Raw genomic sequence first — 26,852 nt, forward strand, 5'->3', positions numbered from 1 at the left:
TTTGTTTAATCGATAAAGAATTTAATTCTAGATCGAATATAAAAACGATAACTCTCGATTTCACAAGACTAATGTACTTTTTCTGTCGTTGTCAAACCCGATTCCGACAATGATTGGATTCTATGACATCCCCGAATAAATATGAAATTGTTTTATTTCACCTAATCATCAAATAAACATTTATACATATATGAGGGATTTCATGTCAAGTGAACCAACTTTTGAAATTAATGTCTTCTTTGTCTCTCCTGAACACTTAAAAGTTTTTGAGTTAATACAGTATTGTTGAACGAGTGCGATATGTTTATAGTAAAATATGTCTGAGAAAAGATATTGAAAAATCACCAGAAAAACTTTTCTCTTAAAAAGTGCGAATCTCTTTAAGATGAAGATAAATGAATGAATTGAAAAATTATCTGAAATTAAGATAATTAAATTATATCAGGGGGGTTATTATGTAATTCGATTCGAAACGAAACACTTTCGAAATACAATGTATAAAGCATAGGGTAACATAGAGACGTGACGTAATTGTCAAAAAACTAAGTATGTTGTCAAAAACCTATCTCTCACAACAACAAAATACATGCTAGTCAATGTATTTTGTTGTTGTATCAAACATATTTATACCCTTCACCTTCGTAAGAAGGGTATAAATAAGTTTGTCATTCCGTTTGTAATTTCTACATTTTTTATTTCCGACCCTATAAAGTATATATATTCTGGATCCTTATAGATAGCAGAGTCGATTAAGCCATGTCCGTCTGTCTGTCTGTCTGTTGAAATCAATTTTCTGAAGACCCCAGATATCTTCTGGATCCAAATCTTCAATAATTCTGTCAGACATGCTTTCGAGAAGTTTGCTATTTAAAATCAGCAAAATCGGTCCATAAATAACGGAGATATGAGCAAAAAACCGGGACAACCTCGATTTTTGACCTATTTTTGATCTATATCTGGATTACTAAGTCATTAATATAGACAATATGGATATCTAATGATAGATATTTCAAAGTCCATTGCAACGATGTAGATAAGGATATAGTAAGTTGGACCTACAATGGGTCAAAATCGGGAAAAATATTTTTTAACCCGAATTTTTTTTTCATCAAAAAATTTTTTTGTCATACAGTTTTTTCCAAAAAAAAAAAAATTAAAAAAAAAATTTGGAAAAAACAATTTAAAAAAAAATTTTTTGAAAAACAATTAAAAAAAAATTTAATTTTGTTCACCTAAAAATATTTAAAAAAATTTATTTTAAAGTATAATTTGGTGATGGGTATATAAGATATATATATATATATATATACTATACTGCGCCGAAGTATTTTCGGGTACAGGGGCCCAGATACTAAGAAAATATAGACAGATTTTTAACAGGATTATCCGTTACGTTTTTGGTTTGAAAATACGAGATCATGTTACTCAGCATATATATAAGTTCCTTGGATCATCTTTTGATTATTTTATTGGTATTAGGATGCTATTATTTTTTTATAAATCAATTGTTAAAGGTTACCCTGGGTATATTGTTGGCATGTTTAATTTTTCTCGTTCGACCAGAAACACTCAGATAATTTTTCCCATTAGACACTTGAACTGCTTTCAGAAATCGTTTCAAATTCGTTTATCTAAAATTTGGAATGCCTTACCGAGAGAATTGAGAAAATTTTCTTATACACTTCCTCAACTAAAATTAAAATTATTAGAACTTGCAGAATCGCATGTTTATCTTAACGCGTAACAGATTTATAAAGATTATTTAAAACTATACTATGTACTGTTAAGCAATGAAAAACAATAAGAATCTTATCCAGCATTCATTATGGCTTGTTTTCACTTTTACTATTTATTGATCTCAAATCTTAATGATTACTTATTTTGTACTTTATTTAATTATTTGTTAATTGTAGTTTTTTATATAGTTAGTAGCTTTTATTAACCATATAAGGCCCTTAAGGGCTCGGTTATGTAATTGAAGAATTAATAAAAAAAAAAAAAAATAAGATTCGGCACAGCCGAATATAGCTCTCTTAGTTGTTTTTGTTGTATTTTTGTTTGACAAATCGTGGTGTCTCGTCTCTATGTATAATTCTCTATGGTATAAAGCATACAAATTCGAACGAATTTCTTTTCGAAAGGAGTTACATAATAACCAACCCCCCCCCCCCCAGAAATTGGAAGTAAATTCGAAATGTTTCGAATTAGGCCGAATATTAGGTTCTGTTCTTGGAATTGAAGCCAAAAAACCTTCGAATGTATGAGTTTTTTAACTTTTGCCATTTTTGAAGTGCAATTTTTAGAATTTAATATTTTTTTATTTAAATCGCTAAGTTTTCGAAATCGATTTACTCTCATAAGCGAAACATTTAGTAAATTATGTCATTGTCAATATGTAAATTGTCAATTTTCATCATTTGGAGATATAGAATTTTCTTCTTCTGTCCTATTTAGAAAACAACAGATTCACAAACTAAACTGTTCTGGACACTCGATTGTATACGAGCGAAATACTTTTGACCCATTTATGGTCACTTTTCGAAAACTTTTACAGAACAGATGCACTTAAAATTGCTCAGGAAATGCGTTATCTAATCATTTAAGTTCAAATCAGCTTTATCTGATATACGTGCCAAATAATTTTTGAACAAAAAAACAAGTACAAAAGTATGGTCGGACAAACCCAACCATATAATACCTACTCTACATTGAGTATATGCAAAAACATTTGTCTTTTAAAATTTCAATAAATTTTCGTAAGTGATTTTCAATCTCAAAATTCAATTTCGGTAGGACATTTATATGGGGGCTATGTGAAATAATAGACCGATTTCAACCATTTTTAATGGGCTGCGTCTCTGGGAAAAAAAGCTAATGTAACAAATCTTACCGAAATATCTTCAAAATTGCGGCCTTTACTTTGCGCACAAGGTTTACATGGACAGCCTGCCAGATGGAAGTACATCATTAAAATGACTCAGATCTGTACACTTTAAGGTGGTTACTACAATAAAATTATTGGACGCTACTAACATCTGCACAAACGCAATTTACCGTCCTATGGTGGTGTAGGGTATAATAACTAATTTGATTAGATGGTAAAGATTTCATAGATTTATGTTGATAATAAACGACATATGTTTATGAACATTAGTACGCCCCATAGTTCACACAGGTGTTTTGCTTTTCTCAGCCGATAATCTGGTGATAATTGTGATTGAAATCAGAAAGTTTTCAATAATTTTCCTAAGGTTTTTTGTAAAGAAGTTTAAACAAAAAATAAAAACGTGTGCGGGGTATAATAAATTAATAAATTAGTTATCGACGAAAGGAAGAGGTAAGGGAAGTTATAAATTAAATATTGTTAAATAATAAATCTTAACACTGATTTAAATTTGTATGTACATAAATATTTCTTAAATAAAATCCATAAACTACACTGAAAAATAACTTAATTTTAGCTACGAAAGTAGTATACGATTTCAAATGGAATATTCGATTACTTAACAAATGTATATTTTGAAAAATACACATCTTTTTGTACAATATATTACACGAAACAAAGGCAATACCTTTTATAAATTTAAGCAACAAAACTTTTATAAAAATTATAGATTTTCTCTTTTCCTCTCTCGTTAAAGAAAACAACATTTTTAAATCTTTCTCCATTTTATTAATTTTTTTTTTAAGAATATTAAACTTACAAAAAATGTGTTTGTTTTTTTTTTGTTTTAAATAAAGGCTTTTACAACTTGGAATGAAAAAATAAACTCAAAAGACATTGTCATTTAATGTGGTCAAACTTAAAAGACTCAATAATTCTATAATGTAGGAATTATAGAAAAAGTTAAATTAAAACCAGTTCCCGCATAAAAAAAATAGTATGATAATAGAAAACTTACATACATATTTTACTAATATATGTAGTAGATGTGTGCATGTATGTATATAATAATGTAAATCATATTGAATTTAGATCTAAGCGAACCATTCTAGTCTACAAATTATATAGGAGTAAATATAAGGTAGTTTAATTTGTTTTATTATAATTATTATTAATATTAAAGATATTTTCATAAATATATATGATGTGTGTATGTATGTGAAGAGCATTTCAAATCAATTAATCAGTTTACGGAGTTTTCTTTTTGTTTGGTTTTCAATAAGATTAGGTCATATAAATAGGAGTTATTTTCAGTATTTATAACGATACATAGCCACGCCGGCAACACCGATCAGTATGGAACCCATTAAGTAGCCTAATAATTTTAGCTGTTTAGAAGAAAATCATAGTTAGAACTAAATATAAAAACACTGAAAATAAAGTATACATACTTTGGAACTTTCAACAGTTTGTTGTTTTTGAGGTTGTTTATTTTTTTGTTCCAATTTCTTAGCCTGGCCCAGCATTTTTTGATACATTTCTTTTTCATTGTGCTCTTCGCGTCTTGCCTTAATAATTAGCTTGGCCAAATCCTGAAATGTTAAAAAAAAATTTAATTTAATTTTTCAATATAAAAGTAAAATCATAAAAAAGCTAACTTCCCAAAAAATTAAAAAAATAAAAAAAATTGAATTTATTAAGAATATTCAATTACAGAATTATAATTTTGTGAAAAATGTGAAAAATTAGTGAGGTATATCATGTTTTTATAAAATTTTTGATTTTTTAGGGATTTAAGCACAACATCATGACATCGTATATCATATGTCAGCTATTTTGAGATATTTTTTTTCAAATGAATTAAAGAGTGACTTAAAAAACAATTTCAGCCAAAACTTGTCAGATATAATCTTTTCTATATGATTCATATTCAAAATGGTCACCGAAAAATAGTAAGTGAAAAAATAAATAAAACTTTAAAAAAAATATCAAAAGATATGAAGATTCATCGTCACAATGTTTCCAAAGCCATTAAACAGTATAAAAGATTTGAACATTAAAAGAAAACCTGGAACAGGAAGAAAAAAAGGCCTAACTGAGATTGTTAAGGCAAAAGAAGTCGAACAACTCTTTCGAAGAGCACCGAACACTTATATCAGAAAAGTAGCTCGTAAAGTTAAATGCTCTGATTCTGTGCACAGAGCCAAAGCTAATGATGGGTTGAAGTCATATAGAATTCAGACATTTTCAAATCGCAATGCGGTGAAGAACTTAGAAGCAAAAGAACGAGCACTTGTTGTGTGATGGATGATGAAACTTATGTACTGGCTGACTTTTCACAACTTCGGGGTCGATTTGATTTGTTCCACCAAAAAATTTTTGTTTTTTCATTAACATTTTTCACCAAAATCAGGAAAAATGTTTTATCAAGAAAAATTTTCCAATATAAAATGATTTTTTAACAAAAAAATGACTTTTCCCATAAAAAATTATTTTTTTTTGTATAAAAAATGTTGTGTAAATTTTTTTCACACAAAAATTGTTTAATGTTTATCATAAATTGTTTAAAAATCTTCACTAAGTAAAAATTATGTGCAATTAAAAAAAGTCGTTTCGTTTTGTTCTTCATTTTTAAATAATATTTAGAGAATGGAAATAATACGCTTTTAAAAAAATCTTTCACCCACTTTGGAGCCTTGAGACTCCACCCCCTTGGTCTTTGAAATCCTAATTCAAAACTGAAACTCAATTATATATTTTCTGTAGCTTTAGAACATTTTGTAATGGATTTTTTTAAGTAAAAATAGTTGTCTTGGTCATTTTAGTATTTAAAAATATCGCTCAAATGCTTAAGTACTTTATTATAATTACCTGCTGTATTGCTCTACTTTCTGGTTCTAAAGTAGCAGCTTTCTGTAATAGGGTAATGGCTCCCTTTGTATCACCTTTGCCTTCCAGAATCTAAAAAGATATGAATGTAAATTTATTATGGCTCAAGTTTATTTGTTTTTAATTCTGTGTAATAAATCAAAGAATAGCATTGTAAAATAATTTTGACATTTGGTAAAATGGAATGAATTTTCTAGGCTGTCAAGGATGTTATCAAGATCTCATGTAAACAACTTGCAAACTTTTGCAACAGATAACTAAATGATGCTTTGAAATCAAATTTATTAACATGTTTGTAAGTTAGACGAAATTTATAATATTATTATATTTATATTTGCAGTACTTACTCTGCCTTTTCTATACAAAGCCTTCGAGTTGTTGGGTTGACAGCGTAATACATGTTCCACCGATTGCAAGGCAGCATCAAAAGCCGATATTTTGATTTGTGCCATTGCCAAATTATTATAGACAATTAATCGATCGTCTAACAGGGTCTGTAACTCAGTGTTGGACAACTAAAATAATAAAAAATATAAATAATAAACACAACTTTATAATCATTATTTCCAATTTATTTACCTCAATATCTTCTTTGCCAATATCAGAATCTGGATCGCCATCACGATTATCTAAATATTCTAAAGCGCGTCTGTATAATTGTATGGCAGTACTAAATTCACTGCGATTGTACCAAAAGTTTGCACGTTCCTTTTTACGTGTGCTGTTCATAAATAATAAAATTATTTTACCTGATTCTTTATTAATTTAATTGTAAATACATACCCGTATTTTTTGCGTATATCAAATGTTTTCAAGTCAGCGAAATCTTCATATGTAGAATCGTTTAAATGCACTTCATATGTTATCTAAAATCAATAAAATTAAACAATCCAACTTTTATTTATGTTGATGATTTGTTGCTTGAAAAATGAATACTGACTGTTGCTTCTGGAGGAATGCTTAATTCAGGTTCTTTTTCATTTTTCAATCCCAATGAACCATAGGCAAAACGAGGATCAATCTTAACTTCGGCCACTTCACCAATATTCATTAAAGGTACAACTATATCTAGACCTTGTACGATCTACCAAACAAAAAAACTTGTAATACATTTGTGTAATTCGTTAAAACATTCCAATTTCTTACCTCATAATCTCCTACATGTACTTGAAAGTTGTCTTCTTTTTCCACAACAGTCCCATCATCTAGTTTACCAGTAAAACTAATTGTCACCAATTCACCACGTTGGGGTTTTTTCTCAACCTTTGCCTTCTTTATAACACGTTTTATTAACTGGCCATTACCCAAAACATCGCAGGGCTCTTCATCACCCACGGAAGCAGGAGCACCACTGTCACTGTCTGAATCTACAGGTGCAGCTGCTTCGCCGCCATCAGTGGCAAGTCTTTCCTTATCCAATAACGCTTCTGAAGCTGTCTTCATATCAGCCTCATTAAGATTCGAAAGATCCTCAAAAGAACTATTGCTTGATTTTTCTGCATCCATCATTAAATATTATTTTTTTATATGTAGCTGCGTTGTTGTTTTATTTCACACAAAGAATGATTCAATTATCTACAAAGATAAAAAACATTGTCTAGTTATAAACTCCATTATATACTACATAATCAAAGGTCATGGAACTTTCTAAAAAAAAGTATCTTGTACTTAATGCTGCTCGTAAATTTCTTTTCTTGATACGCACACAAAAACCAAATGCAAAATTGATCAAAAACGTTGGTTGATTGATGAAAGTGAAAATCCTTTGTTTCTCTTTTCGCCCTTCTTTTTGCAATAAATAAAACTTTACAATGTTTACAAAATAGTAACTATATCGAAAATAGTTAGTAAATAACCTAAATTAGCGTATAAAAACAAAAAAACTGAGACCTCCTTTAATAAATATTTTCGATAAAATATATATTTTTTTTTCGAAGGAAATTTTCACTTTGAATGAATGATGTGAAATAAAGTTACTGTCACTCAGCTGTTACAATAGTTGCCATATCGCAGAAAAATATGTTAGTAAATGTCATAACATTAACATGAAATCAAATAAAATGCGTAAAAATACATTATCAAATAATAAAACTATTTCTATATCTGATAAACATCAGAAGAGTTGTCAAGATAAAAAAACATAAAAGATTAACAGTATTCGAAAATAAGTTATTAAAATAATATTCGTAAAAATTTGCAAAAATTTAATTAACTGATTTTTGTTAATGAAAATTTTAATAAAATTTTTAATAATAAATAAATTATTGGCTTTAAGTTATTTTCTAATGCAACACTGTGTCTTTTCTACGCTGTAGAAACGGCTTTAGGTGCTAATCTATTACAAACAAGTGCTAGAATTTCGTTTTACACCAACAAATACGGCTTATTTTTGCTATACCAATGACTGCTAGAATTTTTTAGCATAATGGCGATTTCTTTTTGACAGTTGACTCTACTTTTGGCGCACGTGTTTTCTCACGCACCGTCCTCAAAAAATCAAATAAAAATGTAATTATTTAATAAAATTATTGGAAAAAATTGTTGAAAATTAATTTGATGTGTTTACTTGCAGATGAACGCCGAAAAATTGAAGAAGTTGCAAGCGCAAGTGCGCATTGGTGGTAAGGGTACTCCTCGTCGTAAGAAGAAGATTGTGCACTCCACCCCCGCTACAGATGATAAGAAATTGCAATCATCGTTGAAAAAGTTATCGGTTAACACCATACCCGGCATTGAGGAGGTCAACATTATTAAACATGATGGTACCGTAATCCACTTCAACAACCCCAAGGCTCAAGCTTCTTTGCCCACCAATACCTTCGCCATTACTGGTCATGGAGAGAACAAATCGATTTCGGAAATGTTACCAGGTATTTTAACACAATTGGGTCCCCAAGACATCACACAATTGAAAAAGATTGCTAGTGAATTGGCTAACAAGAGTGGTGCCGCTGCTGCTGGTGCTGCCGGTTCAGCCGCCAATGCTGGTGATGATGATGTACCCGACTTGGTAGAAAATTTCGAAGAAGTCGCTATTGGTGCCGCTAAACCCGCTGCTGAGACTGCTGAAGCTGCCAAAAAACCAGAAGAAATTCCAGTGGCTTAGATGCGATAGGTTCTTTTTCATTAGAGGGGGATGTTATTTAAAAAACAAAACAAAAACCATTATTTTTACTATATTATATATACTTATAAAATTTAAACAACCTTTTTATTATTACAATATCTACAACATCCGTTCAATGACTTAATCAAAAAGTATACCTTAGCATTTGTGCAAGTCTGGATGTGAAGGATGTGTTTATATAAAAACGTTGCTGCAAAAAGGGGGGTTCAACTCATATTTCTTCTGTTTGGATAAAATGAAGGAACAATGACGAAGCGGCGGTGATTTTCTGGACATTTACTGCACCGGATGGATGTTTTTGTTTAATTGGGCGTTAAGTAGTAAGCTTGATTTAATATCTCGACTATATTTAGACTATATCATAACAACAAAACACAATATGCTTAAACAAATAATAATAAGAAATTTGTTAAATTGAAAAGTTAAAAAACAAACAACAAGTGTAGTACACAACAAAATACAAACAAAATACCTATTAAAAGTTAAGGGGATTTCTTTTCAAAGAGCATCTCCTTAAAAGAAAACAAAATCACCACAATGTTTAACAAATTCTTAATACCATTAACAAGAACATCTGGCCAAATCATCATCACTTCAGTCACAACATAAGGGGGATACAAACCAAAAGCTTCTCGAAGCCCCAGGTTTTTACAAAAAAATAATAAAAAAAACTAAACAATTCCATTTAAAGGCTTTCCAATTTCAAAACATTACCATGTTAGAGAAAAGAAAATGCAGGTTTAAGAAGAAACTTCTATATTTTCATAAATTTGTTTTTAAATGTTAATGTTAAGAATTATGGGTCTAGTCTTTAATTAAATTCAAAACTTATGTAATCATCAACAAAATAGACTATTAATTCCTATAAAACAAAACCCCTTGAAAAACCACAAAACTCCAAACCAACCCTTCTATATTTAAATTTTATAATTTAGCTATTTTATCATCATCGTACTTCATTACTTTATTTTTGTTCATTTCGGAAGCTTCAATACTTTACCACTTTATTACAACTATTTTTTTATTAATTAAAACCAGAAAATTCGATATTTGAACAAAAAAAAAAATAAAAAATAAGTCTTAAAGAAAATACCTAACCAAATCTGTTGAAAACAATGTTTTTCTTTTTTTTAAATTAACTTTTAGTAAAACATGAAAAATATCAAATAAAGGAAATCATAAAATACAAACAATTATTTTACTTAAACCTTTTTTTTTATTATTTATTCATATCAGCAGCAAGACAAAGGTCATGTGAAAAAACAAAAACCTCATTTTACTTCAATTGTTGGTAACCAACAACAAAACCCACAGACAAAACATAAATAAATTTCTTAACCTTCAAATATTTAATTAAATGCTTTTGCTTCAAAGTGTGGTCTCTAGAATATATAAAATTTCTGAATTTTCGTCGCATTCTTTTTTTTTGGAAAATCTATAATTAGATCATTTGTATCTATCCCACCACTATTATAATTCTGTGTGTAGCATTATTTGCTGTATGTATAATATACTACAGTGTGTATTTGCGTCAAAACAAATTAAATTCGTGTTCTTTGTTTCAAATGCAAATGTAGGCAGTATGTTGTAGCAGGATTGTCTATCGATGAGGGGGTACATTTTCAAAGAACCTAACCTGTAATCATCAATTTAATCATATTCATATGGAATCCCTTAATTTTTTATTTTAAATATTTTTATTTTCAAAAAAAATTGCAACAATAACCTTGAACTTTTCTGTTCTTGCAAAACAAAAGTGAGTTTTGTTTTTATGACTCATCATAAAAAAAAGATGTTTATGGCCAGCTTCATTCTGTTCATGTTTGCCATTTATTTTAACCTTAAAACTGAATTGTTAACGCATCAGCTGTTGTATCGAGAAACAAACGGAAATAAATTGATTATTGTACAGCATAGCAAAGAGTTATTGCATCCTACCGCTGGTATTATGAGACATATTTTTTGACTCACATTATTATTATTTTTGGACATTAAGTATTATTTTATATACATCGTCACTTAAGATGCAAAATAACGTAACATCACTTTTCATATGCTTACAGTATATAAAAAACTATATAAAATGAAAACTACATGAGATATTGAAACATAATTTTCAAATCTAGATTACAATGAAAATATATTTTATAAAAAAAGAAAATTTATAGTACAGTTTATGTGTCGTGCGTTATTTTGAATTGTTTTCAGAAACCAAAATTACGTATCAGCAATATAAATACCTATGTGTATATTGGCATAGTGCTGATGTAAACCTTGTTATCAAACTACTGGTCGCAGTTTCGAAGATAATTCGACAATATTTGGCACTAAGACGAAGCCTATTGAATTTTGTTAGAATCGGTCCATTATTTCTCCTAGACAACACAGCTGCCCTGCATGAAAAGAGCTAAACTCTTATAAATATCTTAATTATATAGATATCCAAACAAAATTCAGCACAAATATGTTTTATATAAACTAAAAACACACTTCTAAATTTAGTACCGATCGGTCCATAATTTACCATAGCTCCCATATAAGGGCCACTCGCGAAAATTTCATTAATCAGCATAAATCTCTCAAATATGTTAGTTTCCAAATAAAATTCAACACATTAGTCATAGTTCCCATATAAGGCCCTTAAAAATTTTGGTATCCAAATAAGATTCATCACAAATATAATTGAAAACTGATTTTCAATCATTTTTTTATGGAATTGAACCAATAATGCAAATTGTATATTCAATTAAACAAATTATCAAATTCCAAACTCAAATTTTAGTTCTTGTATTATTTTTCCCAAAAATCGACTTTACAAATTTTAATTGTAAAAAAATTATTTTTACAATTAAATGATACAATAAGTCGATGTTTTCAGAAAATCCTGATTTTTACACAAAACAGATAGTAGCGGAATTCGCTATTAAGTGTGAATGGTCTTGCATCATTGCAAATGCAAAATTTTATAGGTTTTTATGTGTAATTTTTTATTGGATTACTGTAAAATTTTGCATTTGCAATGATGCAAGACCATTCGCACTTAATAGTGAACTCCGCTAGTGTTTTTCACAAATAGTGAGACCTAAAATTTAAATTTTCTTAAACAAAATTATGTTATGTTATGTTGAGTAATATGCGAAGTTCGGAAAAAAATAATTGTTTTCTAAAAACTTGCCCTGCAAATTACAGTAAAAACTGACAACTCGAGTGCTGCCAAGTTTTTTTATTTGTGCTGTCAGTTTCTTAATAAAAAACAACAACTGTCTGTTATTTTTATTGTTTACATGTATGTACTCGAATACATTAATGAAAGAAATCTTATCACTGTTGCAGTTTTTGGACATTGAACTAACCATTTTACAAAACCTCTGGAAAATACATAACGATTAACCATTGTCAATGTTTACTTGACAATCATTTAACAGTTTATTTTGAAAAGGAAAATCAGAAATATGCAAAATAACGGTAGTTTAAAAGGCAAGACCTTATTTATTACGGGTGCGTCTAGAGGTATTGGCAAGGCTATAGCGTTAAAAGCCGCTCGTGATGGTGCCAATGTTGTGATTGCAGCTAAAACTGCTGATCCCCATCCCAAATTGGCTGGAACAATTTACACAGCTGCCGAAGAAAGTATGTTGTTTATTCCTTTATATGTTTCAATAATATTGTATTAATTTCATTATTTTAGTTGAAAAGGCTGGTGGCAAGGCTTTGGCTTGTATTGTAGATGTTCGTAATGAAGAACAAGTAAAGTCTGCTGTTAAGGCTGCCGTGCATAAATTTGGTGGCATTGATATTCTAATAAACAATGCTAGTGCCATTTCATTGACTGGTACTCTGGATACTGAAATGAAACGTTATGACCTTATGCATAATATAAATACCCGAGGAACATTTTTGGTGTAAGTGTAAATAGTGAAATTTTTATTTCAAAACAATACTCTAGTCTTTTCTGGTTTATTTTAATATGTAGATCCAAGGAATGTTTACCATATTTATTGAAAAGTAAACATGGCCACATCTTAAACATTTCTCCACCTTTAAGTATGAAAGCTATGTGGTTTGGTAATCATGTTGCTTATACTATTGCCAAATATGGCATGTCAATGTGCGTTTTGGGTATGGCCGAAGAGTTCAAAGATCGCAACGTGGCTGTCAATGCTTTGTGGCCACAAACGGCTATTCATACAGCAGCTATTGAAATGCTAAATGGGCCTGATAGTTCTAAATATGCACGTAAACCGGATATTATGGCAGATGCCGCTTATGCTATACTTTGTAAAGCTCCTTCTCATGCTGCTACTGGTCAATTCTATATTGATGAGGAGGTTTTGCACAAGGAGGGAATTCGTGATTTCAAACAATATGCCTGTGATCCATCTAATGCTGATAATTTGCAACAAGATTTCTTTTTGGATAATGTAGTATCAAAGTTGTAAATATTTTATTTATTAAAAAATGTATTTAATTTTTTTCAGAAATTGTATTTTTTACTATTATCTTTGTATATAAAAATAAAAAACTTAAAAGAAAAAGATAAATTGGTTTATCTATTGCTATTTAAATGTTATCTTGCAGTCTTTAATTATTTTATAAACACAACCATAAAGGGGAGGGTATTACCAGTTTGCCCAAAAATTTTAGTCCACCATCCACCTTAAAGTATTACGATAGACATAGAATCACTTTCTGCCTCGACTAAATGATGTCCGATCGTCCGTCTTGTGGCTGGCTGTCCACATAAACCTTGTCCCAATTTTGAAGATATTGTGATAAAATTTTAAATATGTGCTTTTTCGGCTTAGAAACGAAGCCTGAAATTGGTTGAATTTCATTGATTATTTCACCTGGTCCCATGCAAAATCCTCCTAACATAAAACTTTCTTAGGCATATGTTTAATTTAGTAGGTGTCTACACAAATTTCACTGTAAATAAGTTGTATATATTTTTGTGTTTAAATGTTTTGTTACCATTTTTTAAATTTATTTTTTTTATAAAATTCTACTTGAATTTTAGACATATAATGAAAAGATATTTATTTTTCGATATGTCTTAAAGTACAGAAACAGTATACAATATTTTTTAGTAGCTCTGTGCACATATTCGAACTGTGCTATAGGTATGTATTCGTAAAATTAAAATTCCAACTTTTGGGTGAAAAATTATTTTTTGTTGAAAATGGTCTAATACAGTAAATATCAAGTAATATTAATTTGAAATGTAACGTACATAAAATTTAAAAAAATATATATTTTTAACGCTGGTCATCTATTAATATTAAATCGTTTTGTAAAAAATTATTTCCGTGTACTGCCTTTTGTTTACATTTTTTCTCATTAAAATCTTATATGTATTTTTCAGGTCTGGTAACGCTTAACAAACATTGATATTTTTTCGTGTAGGCACAACAGTGATGCTAACTTTTGTCCAAACTCGCAAAGCATGAGCCAAAAATCGCTATAAATTTGCGAAATAATATTTTAGATAAATTAATTTTTTCGAAATATTTAGCGAAAAGTCATTATTTTTGTTTTTAATAATAAGTTATAACTAAATTTGTGATTGTTTTCCTACAGTATACCGATATAATTCGAGCTAGCAGTTAAACAGTTTTTTCTCCGTTACAGTGGTTTAAAAATCGCTAGATTTCACAGTATATCGCTAAATTGCCATCACTGTAGAAGAAGCCTGTTAAAGCATAAAAAAAATAATAATAAAATAGCTGTAATTTTAGAGAAATAAAACAAAAACATGATAGAAAATGAAGCAGAATATTTAAAAACACAATTGACAGTAGCACGTAATGAAATTAATAAATTACGGTAAGTTTTAATGGAAATTTATTTGTTTGTAGTAGATTTCATGCCGGCCCACCACCTTTTTTCCCTCATAGACATCAAGTACGAAGTCTGCAGCATAAACAACGCAAGGATATCGACAGCATAGACCGTTTGTTGAAAAATTATCGCTGTGAAGGTTGTCGTCAATTGGAAAACAATCATAATCAAAATGATGCAAACATCAGTAGTCCCACATCCACGACCTTGACCATCAGAAACCCAGCAGACACAACAGATGTAATATCAATGACACCAGAAACAACAACATCATCATCATTAGCGGCAGAGAATTCACATAAGGTATGTATAATAATAATAATAGTAACATACGGCAAAACATTAAAATAGAAGATGCGCGCACATTTATTTTTAGAATTTTATTCCTTTCGGTATTTCAGCACATAATAATAAAAACAAAAACAAAAAAGTACAAATTTCTTATTTTACCATGACATAACCTTTCGCATTTCTCTTTTGTTTATGTGCAAACAGGATACTTTTCGTCCCATTGGCATTATACGTACATGTTTCCCCGAAAAACGAGCCGTACCCAGACAATCCAGTGTAGGCGGACGTTTGCGTGGGGTTATTGAATTAAATAGTGATTTATTTACAAATCCCGAACATGCTCTTGATGGTTTGGATGAGTATTCACACATGTGGGTGATATATCATTTTCATAAGAATACTTCTCATCCGAAAGCTAAGGTAGCACCGCCTCGTTTGGGTGGAGAACGTGTGGGTGTATTTGCTACACGTTCACCACATCGCCCGTGTCCAATTGGTCTTTCACTGGTGGAGATTGAAAGAATCGAATCGTCATTCATAAGTTTTTATGGCACTGATATGGTAGATGGTACACCAGTTTTAGATATTAAACCATTCATACCATTTTATGATTCACCGATAACTATGGAAACAGGTAAACACAACATTTTATTTAAAATAGCTTAAGTTTATATACACATAATTTATATTTAGGAATTTACATTTATTATTCCTTTAAATTGCAAAACATTGGAATGTAAAGATTTTTATGAAATTTACTTAAGTGGGTTATTATTTTTTTTGTACCCTTCACCCTTCATTGATGTGAAAGTGTGTCATTCCGTTTGTAATTTCTACATATTTCAATTGCGACCTCATAATACTTTATATCCAATATATCCGCTATAGTATATCTTGGATTGCTATTTAAAATCAAGAAAATCTACCCAGAAATGACAGATATAAGAAAAACCCCCGACTACCTCGAGTTTTCACATATTTTCACCAAAATTTTTGTTACTCCATATTCTATTGTCTGTATGTTGAAATCAACTTTCCGTAGACCCCAAATAACTTGCATACATGATTCATATATCAATATATCCACTATGAACCGGTTCGGTTGCTGTTTAAAATCGAGAAAATCGGCCCACAAATGGCTGAGATATAAGGAAAAAACCATGACAACCTCGATTTTGGTCCTATTTTTGATCTATTCTGGATTACTAAGTCATTAATATATACATTTTGGATATCTAATAATTGATATTTAAAAGACCTTTGCTACGACCTATATAAAACCATCGTAAGTCGGACCAAAATGCGTCAAAATCCGAAAAAATATTTTTTAAACCGTTTTCACAAAAAAAAACTGATGTTTTGCTCATATCTCTCATTTACAGATTGTATATTTACTTACAGTAATTGTATGTCATTACTATAACAATTCACCATAATTTTCAACTGTTACGAAATAGCGAACTTTTTAATATTTATGTATTTTTCTATTTTCTTTCCTAGGTCGCTCATCAACTGGTCCTTGTGAGCCTTCATCGGATTTTTATAATTTTCGCCAGGAACCCGATGGTGAAGAATCTGAATTGGAATTAATGGGTGCCACATCTTTAGTTCAAACCCCAATAAACTTTACCCCCCATTCCACGCCACCACCACAAGCTGTTAAAGTACCCGCATGGGTACAAGCGCCTCATCGTTTAACGGTGGCATTCAATGAACGAGCCGAAACCCAATTACAAACATTAAATGTACATAAGCAGTGTATCATAGACATTCTAGAGGCCGATCCACGTTCGGTTTATTTGCGTACAAAATACAATTCACAAATTTTTACATTTCAATTAAGCGAAGTAACTGTAACCTGTAAATTTGATGACAAAAACTCAATGGTAACAGTTCTACAAATACGACCAACTGAACATTTGCAAGATGTCAACAATGAGATGCTATCACCACATTCGTGTGGTGAAGGCAACGAATAGTGAACAATGATTGAAAATCAAAATCACAATCAGAGAATGTGATATTTGTTTAAGAGTTTCGTTTAGCGAAACAACAAATTATCAGATAAGCTTAAAATTAAATAAAAAAAGGAAAGTTTTGCAGTTGATTAAGTTATATTTACTTGCATTTATTATAAATCAAACTTTCTCTCAGACATATTTTTTGTTGCAATTAAGATACTAAGTTTGTTCTAAACAAATATATGCTAAAATAAAATATTAATTAAATACAACTGATTTGTTAAGTTTACTAATTTCAATCCCTGTGGGCAGGGATTATCAAGTGGAAGAATATGCTCACAGTATGATCTGCTTGTCGTACAAGGCGACTAAAAGATTTTTTTTTTTTAAATAAAGCAAGAACATCTTTTCAACTTAATCTATTTATATTAGTGTGGCCCCGTTGTATGGAGGAAAAATAAAATGTCTATGTTCCCAACTAAACTAAATAAAAAGGACCTTTTTAGTGGTTTTACATATTTCTATCAAAAGAAACATGAAATATTGGTATCATTTTAAAGGTCCAGAACAAAAAGTTTTAAATTAGAATAAATTAAACATTTATTTTAGTTGGGAACATCCACAACTTTATTTGGGGCCATCCTAATTTATATTCGAACTGGTTTTTAATTTTTAGTTTACCTACTGTTATAAAAGTTTAGATATTAAATAACACACTAACAATGTCAGCCATTGATACATTAACATGGGCTGAATTCTCTAAAGAGTCCTTAGAGTTTTTGGATATCTCAAAACAACTGGATGATACTTGGAGCTGGGAAGTAAAGGTAAATTTTTAAATGTTAAAGGTTTATGTAGGTATTCTAAATAGTTTCAATTTTATTTTAGAATGCTGAAGTTGAAGGCCAGTCTTACCTTAGGTATACAAAAAAACTTACACATCCCTTAAGCCAAGAATTAATACAAATCGAATATCATATTGTGTATTCGATATCCTATCAGGTGCCCATGTTGTATTTACAAGCATATGCGAATGGTAAGGAAAACATTATCTATCAAGTGATGTATGTATATGTGACTGCTGTAATATTTTTCAGATGGTAAACCCATGTCCCTGGAAAACGTATGGACTATATTCCAACATGACCAAGACACAAAATATTCTAGAGAAGATATGTTGTCCATCTTAACACAAATGGATCATCCTATATATTTCCGGCCCTTTATATGTTTACATCCTTGTCGTACTTCGGAGATTTTGGCAGCTACTCCAAAAAGCTGCAATCGTGTTTTAACATTTATAAGCGTTATGGGTCCCTATATGCAATTGAAATTGGATAATAGATATGGTTTGCACTATCAAGATAAATCGAATGAAGAATAATATGTAGGGTATATTTCATTGTTATTTGAAATTACATAGAAAAAGTTAAATTTATCTGTTTTTCTTAATAAAATAAAGCTAAAAATTAATGATAAAGTATGTAATTTTTTTGGTAATGAAAAATCTATATTTTCATTCTGTTTGTAATTTCCATAAATGCTTATTGGCCAATAAGCGTTGAATCAAGAAAAGGAGCTCGATCTGTGATCACTGATGTTTCTGAACAAAAATCTATTTTTTTATATTTAATCAAAAAATTAATCATGAAATTTAGATATTTTGAGTTTTTATATAAAAAATCGATTTTTGGCCAGAAATATGAGTGATCACAGATCGAGCTCCTTTTCTTGATTAAACGCTTATTGGCCAAGTTATTAGCGAATTTATATATTTTGAGTTTTTATATAAAAAATCGATTTTTGTTCAGAAATATGAGTGATCGACCTTGATTAAGCGCTTATTGGCCAAGTTATTAGCAAATTTAGATATTTTGAGGTTTTATATAAAAAATCGATTTTTGTTCAGAAATATGAGTGACCACAGATCGAGCTCCTTTTCTTGAATAAACGCTTATTGGTCAAGTTATTAGCGAATTTAGATATTTTGAGTTTTTATATAAAAAATCGATTTTTGGTCAGAAATATGAGTGATCACAGATCGAGCTCCTTTTCTTGAATAAACGCTTATTGGCCAAGTTATTAGCGAATTTAGATATTTTGAGGTTTTATATAAAAAATCGATTTTTGTTCAGAAATATGAGTGACCACAGATCGAGCTCCTTTTCTTGAATAAACGCTTATTGGCCAAGTTATTAGCGAATTTAGATTTTTTGAGTTTTTATATAAAAAATCGATTTTTGAATGAACGCTTATTGGCCAAGTTATTAGCGAATTTAGATATTTTGAGTTTTTATATAAAAAATAGAGTTATTAGCAAAGTTTGAGGTTTTATATAAAAAATTGTTTTTTGTTCAGAAATATGAGTGATCACATATCGAGCTCCTTTTCTTGATTAAACGCTTATTGACCAAGTTACTAACGATTTTTGATATTGTGAGTTTTTATATATGATCACAGATCGAGCTCCTTTTCTTGGTTAAGCGCTTATTGGCCAAGTTATAAGAGAATTTAGATATTTTGAGTTTTTATATAAAAAAATCGATTTTTGTTCGGAAATATGAGTGATCACAGATCGAGTTACTTTTCTTGATTAAATGATTATTGGCCAAGTTATTAGCGAATTTAGATATTTTGAGTTTTTATATAAAAAATCGATTTTAGTTCAGAAACATGAGTGATCACAGATCGAGCTCCTTTTCTTGATGGCCAAGTTATTAGCGAATTTAGATATTTTGAGTTTTTATATAAAAAAATCGATTTTCGCCAGAAATATGAGTGATCACAGATCGAGCTCCTTTTCTTGATTCAACGCTTATTGGCCAAGTTATTAGCGAATTTAGATATTTTGAGTTTTTATATATAAAAACCATTTTTGGTCAGAAATATGAGTGATCGCAGATCGAGATCCTTTTCTTGATTAAACGCTTATTGGCCAAGTTATTAGAGAATTTAGATATTTTGAGTTTTTATATAAAAAAATCGATTTTTGGTCAGAAACATGAGTGATCACAGATCGAGCTCCTTTTCTTGATTAAACGCTTATTGGCCAAGTTATTAGCGAATTTATATATTTTGAGTTTTTACATAAAAAATCGATTCTTGTTCGGAAATATGAGTGATCACAGATCGAGCTCCTTTTCTTGATTAAACGTTTATTGGCCAAGTTATTAGCGAATTTATATATTTTGAGTTTTTACATAAAAAATCGATTTTTGGTCAGAAATATGAGTGATCCCAGATCGAGCTCCTTTTCTTGATTAAACGGTTATTGTCCAAGTTATTAGCGAATTTATATATTTTGAGTTTTTATATAAAAAAATCGTTTTTGGTCAGAAATATGAGTGATCTCAGATCGAGCACCTTTTCTTGATTAAACGCTTATTGGCCAAGTTATTAGCGAATTTATATATTTTGAGTTTTTACATAAAAAATCGATTTTTGTTCGGAAATATGAGTGATCACAGATCGAGCTCCTTTTCTTGATTCAACGCTTATTGGCCAAGTTATTAGCGAATTTAGATATTTTGAGTTTTTATATAAAAAAATCGATTTTTGGCCAGAAATAGGAGTGATCACGGATCGAGCTCCTTTTCTTGATTCAACGCTTATTGGCCAAGTTATTAGCGAATTTAAATATTTTGAGTTTTTATATAAACAATCGATTTTTGGTCAGAAATATGAATCCCTTTTATAAAAAATGTGTTTACATCCTCTAAATTAATTTTTTTGTATGACAACGAATGAGTAATTTTATTTGTTATGTAATTTTATTTCAATGGATATTTTCTCGTGATCTCGTTTTTGTATTTTAATTAATAACACTCTGCTACAAAAAAGCTCCAAATGGGGGTTGTAGGCCTAGGTGAGGGCATACTAAAACAATTTTCAAAGATTTTGAAATTTTCCAAAAATTTGTTTAAGTTTTTATAAAAAATTTCAGTTTATTTTTCTTACGAATTTCAATACAAACATTTAAAAACTAATTAGCCAAATAGGTGCAGCTGTTTTCCGATTTTAGATAAATCAAAAAAAGTGGGCGTGGTCAATTTTTCCTTCAGTAAAAACCTAAGTTGATTTTTATATATGTATATGCATTAGAGTGCTCCAAGATTGTATGGACGAAAAAAACTTTCTAGGTACAGGCCGACCCCCCTCTAGAATTGTTCTATGTATTGTAGAAACACGTTGTGTAAAATATTAGGATGATAGGATAACGTTAACTGGTGGCGCAACGACGCTGAAGTTTTGAGGTGCATTTACAAGGGGAAAAAATGCATTTTTATCAGTTTTTGTAAAAATTTTGTCATTAAAAAATTACTTTTGTAATTTAATTTAAAAGAATCGAAATGTGTACGTAATTGTCGTTCTAATGAGACATAAAAAACAGAAATCGGTCAAAAAATTTTAAAGTTATTAAAAACTTAAGAGTACTTGGGGTCAAAATGAATGTGTTTTTCGTGATTTTAAAAGTTGAGGGTCATTTGGACCCCAAGTGCTATTAAGGGTTAATTTCCATTTTTGTACTGTTATTGTGAATACTAGACTTCATTTTATATTTTTCTTAAGTTTCATCAAAATCGGCCCAAAAATATATAATATTTCGCTATCTTTCCATGAGAAATTCCAAATATTGAAAAAATTGACCTTTGACCTTCACGATTTAGGGGTTAAAGTTTTCCGAATTTAGTAAAACTTTCAGACTATATTTAAAATTACCTGGACTATATTATTCTGAATAGCTTTTACTTAAAAATCATTACAGTAAGGAAATTCTGGTCATTCCCCAAAATATGGCCGAAAAATTAGTTTTTCTCGAAAATCGCAAAATTTATATCGCAGGTACGGAAAAACTATAGGAGGTATTGACATACTTTTTTCACATTTTTATTCCCTATTATGTTGTCAATAAATCCCCATGTGATGATCAACAAATTCTGAAATTTGTTTAACAAAATTTTTAAAAATTTGAAATTGGAGTTTTGAAACTGCCGTTAAAAAAATTTAATTTTTTTGGTCATACCTGCGAATAGATTAACGATATCCTACGAGGACAAAAACTCATATACAAGTAACTATGGATATATTTTAAGTAAAAATAAGCTTTTATTTTAATATTTCTCAAAATATGTTAATTTTGTTCATAAATTTCTTGTTCTAGTGGCCTGAGACACGTTAATGGCCTGGCGATTTTTTAATAACTTTAACATTTTTTCACCAATTTTTGTCTTTTATATCTTATTATAACGACAATTACGTACACATTTCGATTCTTTTAAATTAAATTGTAAAAGTCATTATTTAATGGCAAAATTTTTACAAAAACTGAAAAAATTGCATATTTTCCCCTTGTAAATGAACCTCAAAACTTCAGCGTCGTTGCGCCACCAGTTAACGTTATCCTATCATCCTAATATTTTACACAATGTGTTTCTACAATACATAGAACAATTCTAGAGGGGGGGACGGTCAAAATTCGCAATTTTATTTTTTTGGAGCACTCTAATATGCATAGATAGATGAAATAAAAATTAAAATTAAATTTACTTTCTGTTAAATTCTGCTCACCTAATATTTTACTCGTGACGCAGGAAGCTTAATATGAAATAAAACTCTGGTTTCCACAGAAATTAAAATATATTTATTTATTTATATTTGTTATTATTTTTAACATATTTATTTGCACATATGTTTATATATTTTATTTAATTAGACATTATTTATTATTACTACCGAGTGCTTATATAGTTTTTTTTAGTATTAATATATAGGATTGACATAATATACATTTAATATATATTATAGAAACTTTGAAAATAACTTAAGATATGGCTAATTTGTCTATGAATAATTTGTTGTTTAGTTTAATTAACTAATTATGCAGTTTATATGTATATTTAATTTGTTTTAGACTATTTGACTAGTTAATTTCATTGTTTTAGCAGAGATTCTATTCTACGCTACAATTGTATCTAAATTTTAGGTTTTTGTTTTTTTGTTAAATTATGTTTCTAGATTTGTTATATAGTATTTAATTTTTAATTTACTTATGTGTTTAATTATAATTAGTGTTAACTCCTACTGTGGTTTTTACTACTTCATGGCCAAGTGTTTTGCCTAAGACCATGAAATATGTATATAAATTTTACAATTTGTTTATTTAATATTATTTTTTTAATGAAAAGTATAAATTTAAATGAATAAAGATTTGTTTTTATAAATATTCGAACGAGTTTAATTAAAATTGGTTACGCTGTTCCAAAAAAAATGTTTGTGAAAGTCGGTTGATTTTTAGTAAAGTACATTTTATTCTCTTTATACTCGGAATCGAACTGAGTCCGAAAATTGAAAAGAATTTTCTTGAGAGAAAATTACCAGAACCATTTTTGAAATGACATCTTAAAATAATTACAATTTCAATTCAATTTAAACATTGAAAACTTTTCCAAAGAAAAGTCATTATAGTTTGAAAAATAGTTTCGGTAATTTGATTCGACGGAAAACCCTTTCGAAATTCAATGTATTTATTCGTTAAAAAGTTCGAATACTCCGCCCAGGAAGTAAATCTTGTTTGCATTCTTTTCAATTTTTATTTCTGATATGAACTAATTAATGAAGATTTAGTTCGAATTTTTTGTAGAATTAATGCGTACCAATTTGAATTATGTATTAGGAAAATAAATAACTAACAATTGCTATATATTAACTAAATAAAAGTGTTTTATAAGAAATTCATAGATTATTGACTAGAATACACTTTAACAAAACCTAGCTCAGGATTTTTTGTAACGTACAGAATTTTCCAACTGCTGAAATTCTATGTCAAATGTCAGCATATTGCTGAAATCTAGTGCCTTCATATTTCAGAGGCCGAATTACCGCATTCGTGATTGAACGAATTCGAAGAATGATTTAGATATCGAAATTATTTCAAATAAGAAAATTACTTTCAGTTACTTGGTTATCTACAGATTCTATCTAACTGACATTTGACAAAGTATCAGAGTTATTTTGAGTTTTTCATATGGTTTTTTAGTAAAAAAAGACTGCGCGAAGTAGGAATTTCACGCTAATATACATATGTATTGGAAAATGTAAATGCGTACTGAAACTGGAAATGCCATTCAAAAAGTAAAGTGGGCGGTAAATTTTTCGAAAGCTAACTGTTTCGATAATGTCTTTAAGAGGCGATTGAATGACTCTTCAGCTAGCAAAGTAAGGTTTTCGAAAATATTTTTTTGTAAATACTCTAGTCAATATTCTATGCAAAGGTTCGACAGAATTAATTCTTAATTCAATTTTCAAATTAATCTGAATTATAACCGAACTAGAACTGAACTAGAACTGAACTAGAACTGAACTAGAACTGAACTAGAACTGAACTAGAACTGAACTAGAACTGAACTAGAACTGAACTAGAACTGAACTAGAACTGAACTAGAACTGAACTAGAACTGAACTAGAACTGAACTAGAACTGAACTATAACTGAACTAGAACTGAACTAGAACTGAACTAGAACTGAACTAGAACTGAACTAGAACTGAACTATAACTGAACTAGAACTGAACTAGAACTGAACTAGAACTGAACTAGAACTGAACTAGAACTGAACTAGAACTGAACTAGAACTGAACTAGAACTGAACTAGAACTGAACTAGAACTGAACTAGAACTGAACTAGAACTGAACTAGAACTGAACTAGAACTGAACTAGAACTGAACTAGAACTGAACTAGAACTGAACTAGAACTGAACTAGAACTGAACTAGAACTGAACTAGAACTGAACTAGAACTGAACTAGAACTGAACTAGAACTGAACTAGAACTGAACTAGAACTGAACTAGAACTGAACTAGAACTGAACTAGAACTGAACTAGAACTGAACTAGAACTGAACTAGAACTGAACTAGAACTAGAACTGAACTAGAACTGAACTAGAACTGAACTAGAACTGAACTAGAACTGAACTAGAACTGAACTAGAACTGAACTAGAACTGAACTAGAACTGAACTAGAACTGAACTAGAACTGAACTAGAACTGAACTAGAACTGAACTAGAACTGAACTAGAACTGAACTAGAACTGAACTAGAACTGAACTAGAACTGAACTAGAACTGAACTAGAACTGAACTAGAACTGAACTAGAACTGAACTAGAACTGAACTAGAACTGAACTAGAACTGAACTAGAACTGAACTAGAACTGAACTAGAACTGAACTAGAACTGAACTAGAACTGAACTAGAACTGAACTAGAACTGAACTAGAACTGAACTAGAACTGAACTAGAACTGAACTAGAACTGAACTAGAACTGAACTAGAACTGAACTAGAACTGAACTAGAACTGAACTAGAACTGAACTAGAACTGAACTAGAACTGAACTAGAACTGAACTAGAACTGAACTAGAACTGAACTAGAACTGAACTAGAACTGAACTAGAACTGAACTAGAACTGAACTAGAACTGAACTAGAACTGAACTAGAACTGAACTAGAACTGAACTAGAACTGAACTAGAACTGAACTAGAACTGAACTAGAACTGAACTAGAACTGAACTAGAACTGAACTAGAACTGAACTAGAACTGAACTAGAACTGAACTAGAACTGAACTAGAACTGAACTAGAACTGAACTAGAACTCAACTTGAATTAATTAGTTCAAAGCTCTGATTAGAAATCTCGTTAACAGAAACTTAAAAGTTTAACATAACTTAAAAATCCTTAATAGTAAATTTTGTATCTATATTTGACTATTATTTACAATAAATATATTTTTCATTTGTCTATAATTAATTTGTTAAAGCTGCACCATTTTCCTTGTTTTGTGATATAAATCATTTTGTTTTATCATTATATTCTTTTTACAATAAATATTTTCTTAAACTATAGTAATATTAATATTTTATTTGAGTGTATACATAAATATATATTTTTTTAATTATTATATTAAGGATATTTTTTAAAAAAAAAAATATTGTAGTGTTTGTTATTAAAATATTTAGTTAAAATGCAGTATGTAGTTAAATAAAAAAATAATATTTTGTTTAAAAAGCCGGTCAGATTAATAAAGAAATTGATGGATGGGTTTATTTGTTAATGAGGAGTAATGTAGAAATACATACCTACCAGAAACTCAGAATTGTAAGGTAGTTGAATACTACCAATTAAATATTTATGTAAGTTAAATAGTGAATTTTGTCATCTCTTCTGGAATGTGTTGATAGCCTGCATCAGGCCACAAAAAAACTCAGTGTTTAAAGGAGTTAAGAAAAATTTTGATTTAATTTACATTTGACATTTATGCAGTTTTTAGTCCGATAAATGTGGAACATAAAATGTATATAGACTATATGAGAATCATATATGTATTTCATTTCTGACGGAGTATTTATCGTGGTAGACACACAACAAATGTCATTTTTCCACAAAATTGTATCTAAATTTTAATAAATGATTTTGTATATTGTATTTATCTTGTGTATATGTATCTATCTGTATATATATATTTTTTGTTGAATATGTTAACTTTAGCTTTGCCTTATAATGTTTTCAGTTTTTGTATTTCTTTTCTATAAATCTATATGTAGTTTACAAAAAAAAGTGTTTTGTTAAAATAAATTTCATTTTGTTTTCCATTCTTTTATTTTGGTCTCCTTTTGGTTACAAATTGTTTTGTTGGACACATTGTGTAATATATAAGTTTAGTTATGTTTAAAACTAAATAAGCAGGCAAATAAAAAATGCCTTAAAAGGATACTTGAAATAAGATAGAAATTGTTGAAAATATTATAAGAAATTCAATTATATTTTAAAATTTTGCTAATTTTGTTAAACCATGTTTAAAGTCATTAA

The 26,852-nt window shown here is 29.4% G+C and overlaps 5 protein-coding genes across 5 annotated transcripts; 4 read left to right on the plus strand and 1 right to left on the minus strand.

Annotated features, from left to right (window-relative positions):
• Positions 1–3,650: 3,650 nt before the first annotated feature.
• Positions 3,651–7,657, minus strand: zda (zonda). The gene is made up of 9 exons (XM_065512493.1): positions 7,479–7,657; positions 6,920–7,348; positions 6,714–6,857; positions 6,557–6,639; positions 6,353–6,494; positions 6,121–6,288; positions 5,756–5,845; positions 4,336–4,476; positions 3,651–4,272 (listed from the first exon to the last, which is right to left on the minus strand). The coding sequence occupies exons 2-9, from the start codon at positions 7,280–7,282 to the stop codon at positions 4,195–4,197; spliced, it is 1,209 nt and encodes a 402-aa protein (XP_065368565.1). The 5' UTR covers positions 7,283–7,348; positions 7,479–7,657; the 3' UTR covers positions 3,651–4,194.
• Positions 7,658–8,122: 465 nt separating this feature from the next.
• Positions 8,123–10,093, plus strand: bic (bicaudal). Its single transcript, XM_065514452.1, has 2 exons — positions 8,123–8,281; positions 8,346–10,093. The coding sequence occupies exon 2, from the start codon at positions 8,346–8,348 to the stop codon at positions 8,877–8,879; it is 534 nt and encodes a 177-aa protein (XP_065370524.1). The 5' UTR covers positions 8,123–8,281; the 3' UTR covers positions 8,880–10,093.
• Positions 10,094–12,279: 2,186 nt separating this feature from the next.
• On the plus strand, positions 12,280–13,441 carry LOC135960057 (hydroxysteroid dehydrogenase-like protein 2). The gene is made up of 3 exons (XM_065511254.1): positions 12,280–12,530; positions 12,589–12,802; positions 12,874–13,441. Exons 1-3 carry the CDS (start codon positions 12,353–12,355, stop codon positions 13,337–13,339), a joined length of 858 nt encoding a protein of 285 aa, XP_065367326.1. The 5' UTR covers positions 12,280–12,352; the 3' UTR covers positions 13,340–13,441.
• Positions 13,442–14,565: 1,124 nt separating this feature from the next.
• On the plus strand, positions 14,566–17,266 carry LOC135961966 (tRNA (adenine(37)-N6)-methyltransferase). The gene is made up of 4 exons (XM_065513622.1): positions 14,566–14,723; positions 14,795–15,041; positions 15,234–15,663; positions 16,530–17,266. The coding sequence occupies exons 1-4, from the start codon at positions 14,653–14,655 to the stop codon at positions 17,006–17,008; spliced, it is 1,227 nt and encodes a 408-aa protein (XP_065369694.1). The 5' UTR covers positions 14,566–14,652; the 3' UTR covers positions 17,009–17,266.
• A 372-nt stretch (positions 17,267–17,638) lies between these two features.
• Positions 17,639–18,470, plus strand: Atg10 (Autophagy-related 10). The gene is made up of 3 exons (XM_065512328.1): positions 17,639–17,817; positions 17,879–18,026; positions 18,088–18,470. The coding sequence occupies exons 1-3, from the start codon at positions 17,713–17,715 to the stop codon at positions 18,372–18,374; spliced, it is 540 nt and encodes a 179-aa protein (XP_065368400.1). The 5' UTR covers positions 17,639–17,712; the 3' UTR covers positions 18,375–18,470.
• Positions 18,471–26,852: the final 8,382 nt, after the last annotated feature.

The sequence above is a fragment of the Calliphora vicina genome, chromosome 5, assembly GCF_958450345.1.
Source record: "Calliphora vicina chromosome 5, idCalVici1.1, whole genome shotgun sequence".
NCBI lineage: Eukaryota > Metazoa > Arthropoda > Insecta > Diptera > Calliphoridae > Calliphora > Calliphora vicina.

Bases quoted from the DNA above. Each gene is read 5' to 3' on its own strand.
- zda (XM_065512493.1), bottom strand. From the start codon at position 7,282: ATGATGGATGCAGAAAAATCAAGCAATAGTTCTTTTGAGGATCTTTCG. The intron at 6,640-6,713 runs GTCAGTATTCAT...TATTGATTTTAG, and splicing joins GCATTCCTCCAGAAGCAACA to ATAACATATGAAGTGCATTT. The intron at 4,273-4,335 runs GTATGTATACTT...TCTTCTAAACAG, and splicing joins AAACTGTTGAAAGTTCCAAA to CTAAAATTATTAGGCTACTT.
- bic (XM_065514452.1), top strand. From the start codon at position 8,346: ATGAACGCCGAAAAATTGAAGAAGTTGCAAGCGCAAGTGCGCATTGGT.
- LOC135960057 (XM_065511254.1), top strand. From the start codon at position 12,353: ATGCAAAATAACGGTAGTTTAAAAGGCAAGACCTTATTTATTACGGGT. The intron at 12,531-12,588 runs GTATGTTGTTTA...TCATTATTTTAG, and splicing joins TTACACAGCTGCCGAAGAAA to TTGAAAAGGCTGGTGGCAAG. The intron at 12,803-12,873 runs GTAAGTGTAAAT...TTTAATATGTAG, and splicing joins ACCCGAGGAACATTTTTGGT to ATCCAAGGAATGTTTACCAT.
- LOC135961966 (XM_065513622.1), top strand. From the start codon at position 14,653: ATGATAGAAAATGAAGCAGAATATTTAAAAACACAATTGACAGTAGCA. The intron at 14,724-14,794 runs GTAAGTTTTAAT...TTTCCCTCATAG, and splicing joins AATGAAATTAATAAATTACG to ACATCAAGTACGAAGTCTGC. The intron at 15,664-16,529 runs GTAAACACAACA...TTTCTTTCCTAG, and splicing joins ACCGATAACTATGGAAACAG to GTCGCTCATCAACTGGTCCT.
- Atg10 (XM_065512328.1), top strand. From the start codon at position 17,713: ATGTCAGCCATTGATACATTAACATGGGCTGAATTCTCTAAAGAGTCC. The intron at 17,818-17,878 runs GTAAATTTTTAA...ATTTTATTTTAG, and splicing joins CTTGGAGCTGGGAAGTAAAG to AATGCTGAAGTTGAAGGCCA. The intron at 18,027-18,087 runs GTAAGGAAAACA...AATATTTTTCAG, and splicing joins TTTACAAGCATATGCGAATG to ATGGTAAACCCATGTCCCTG.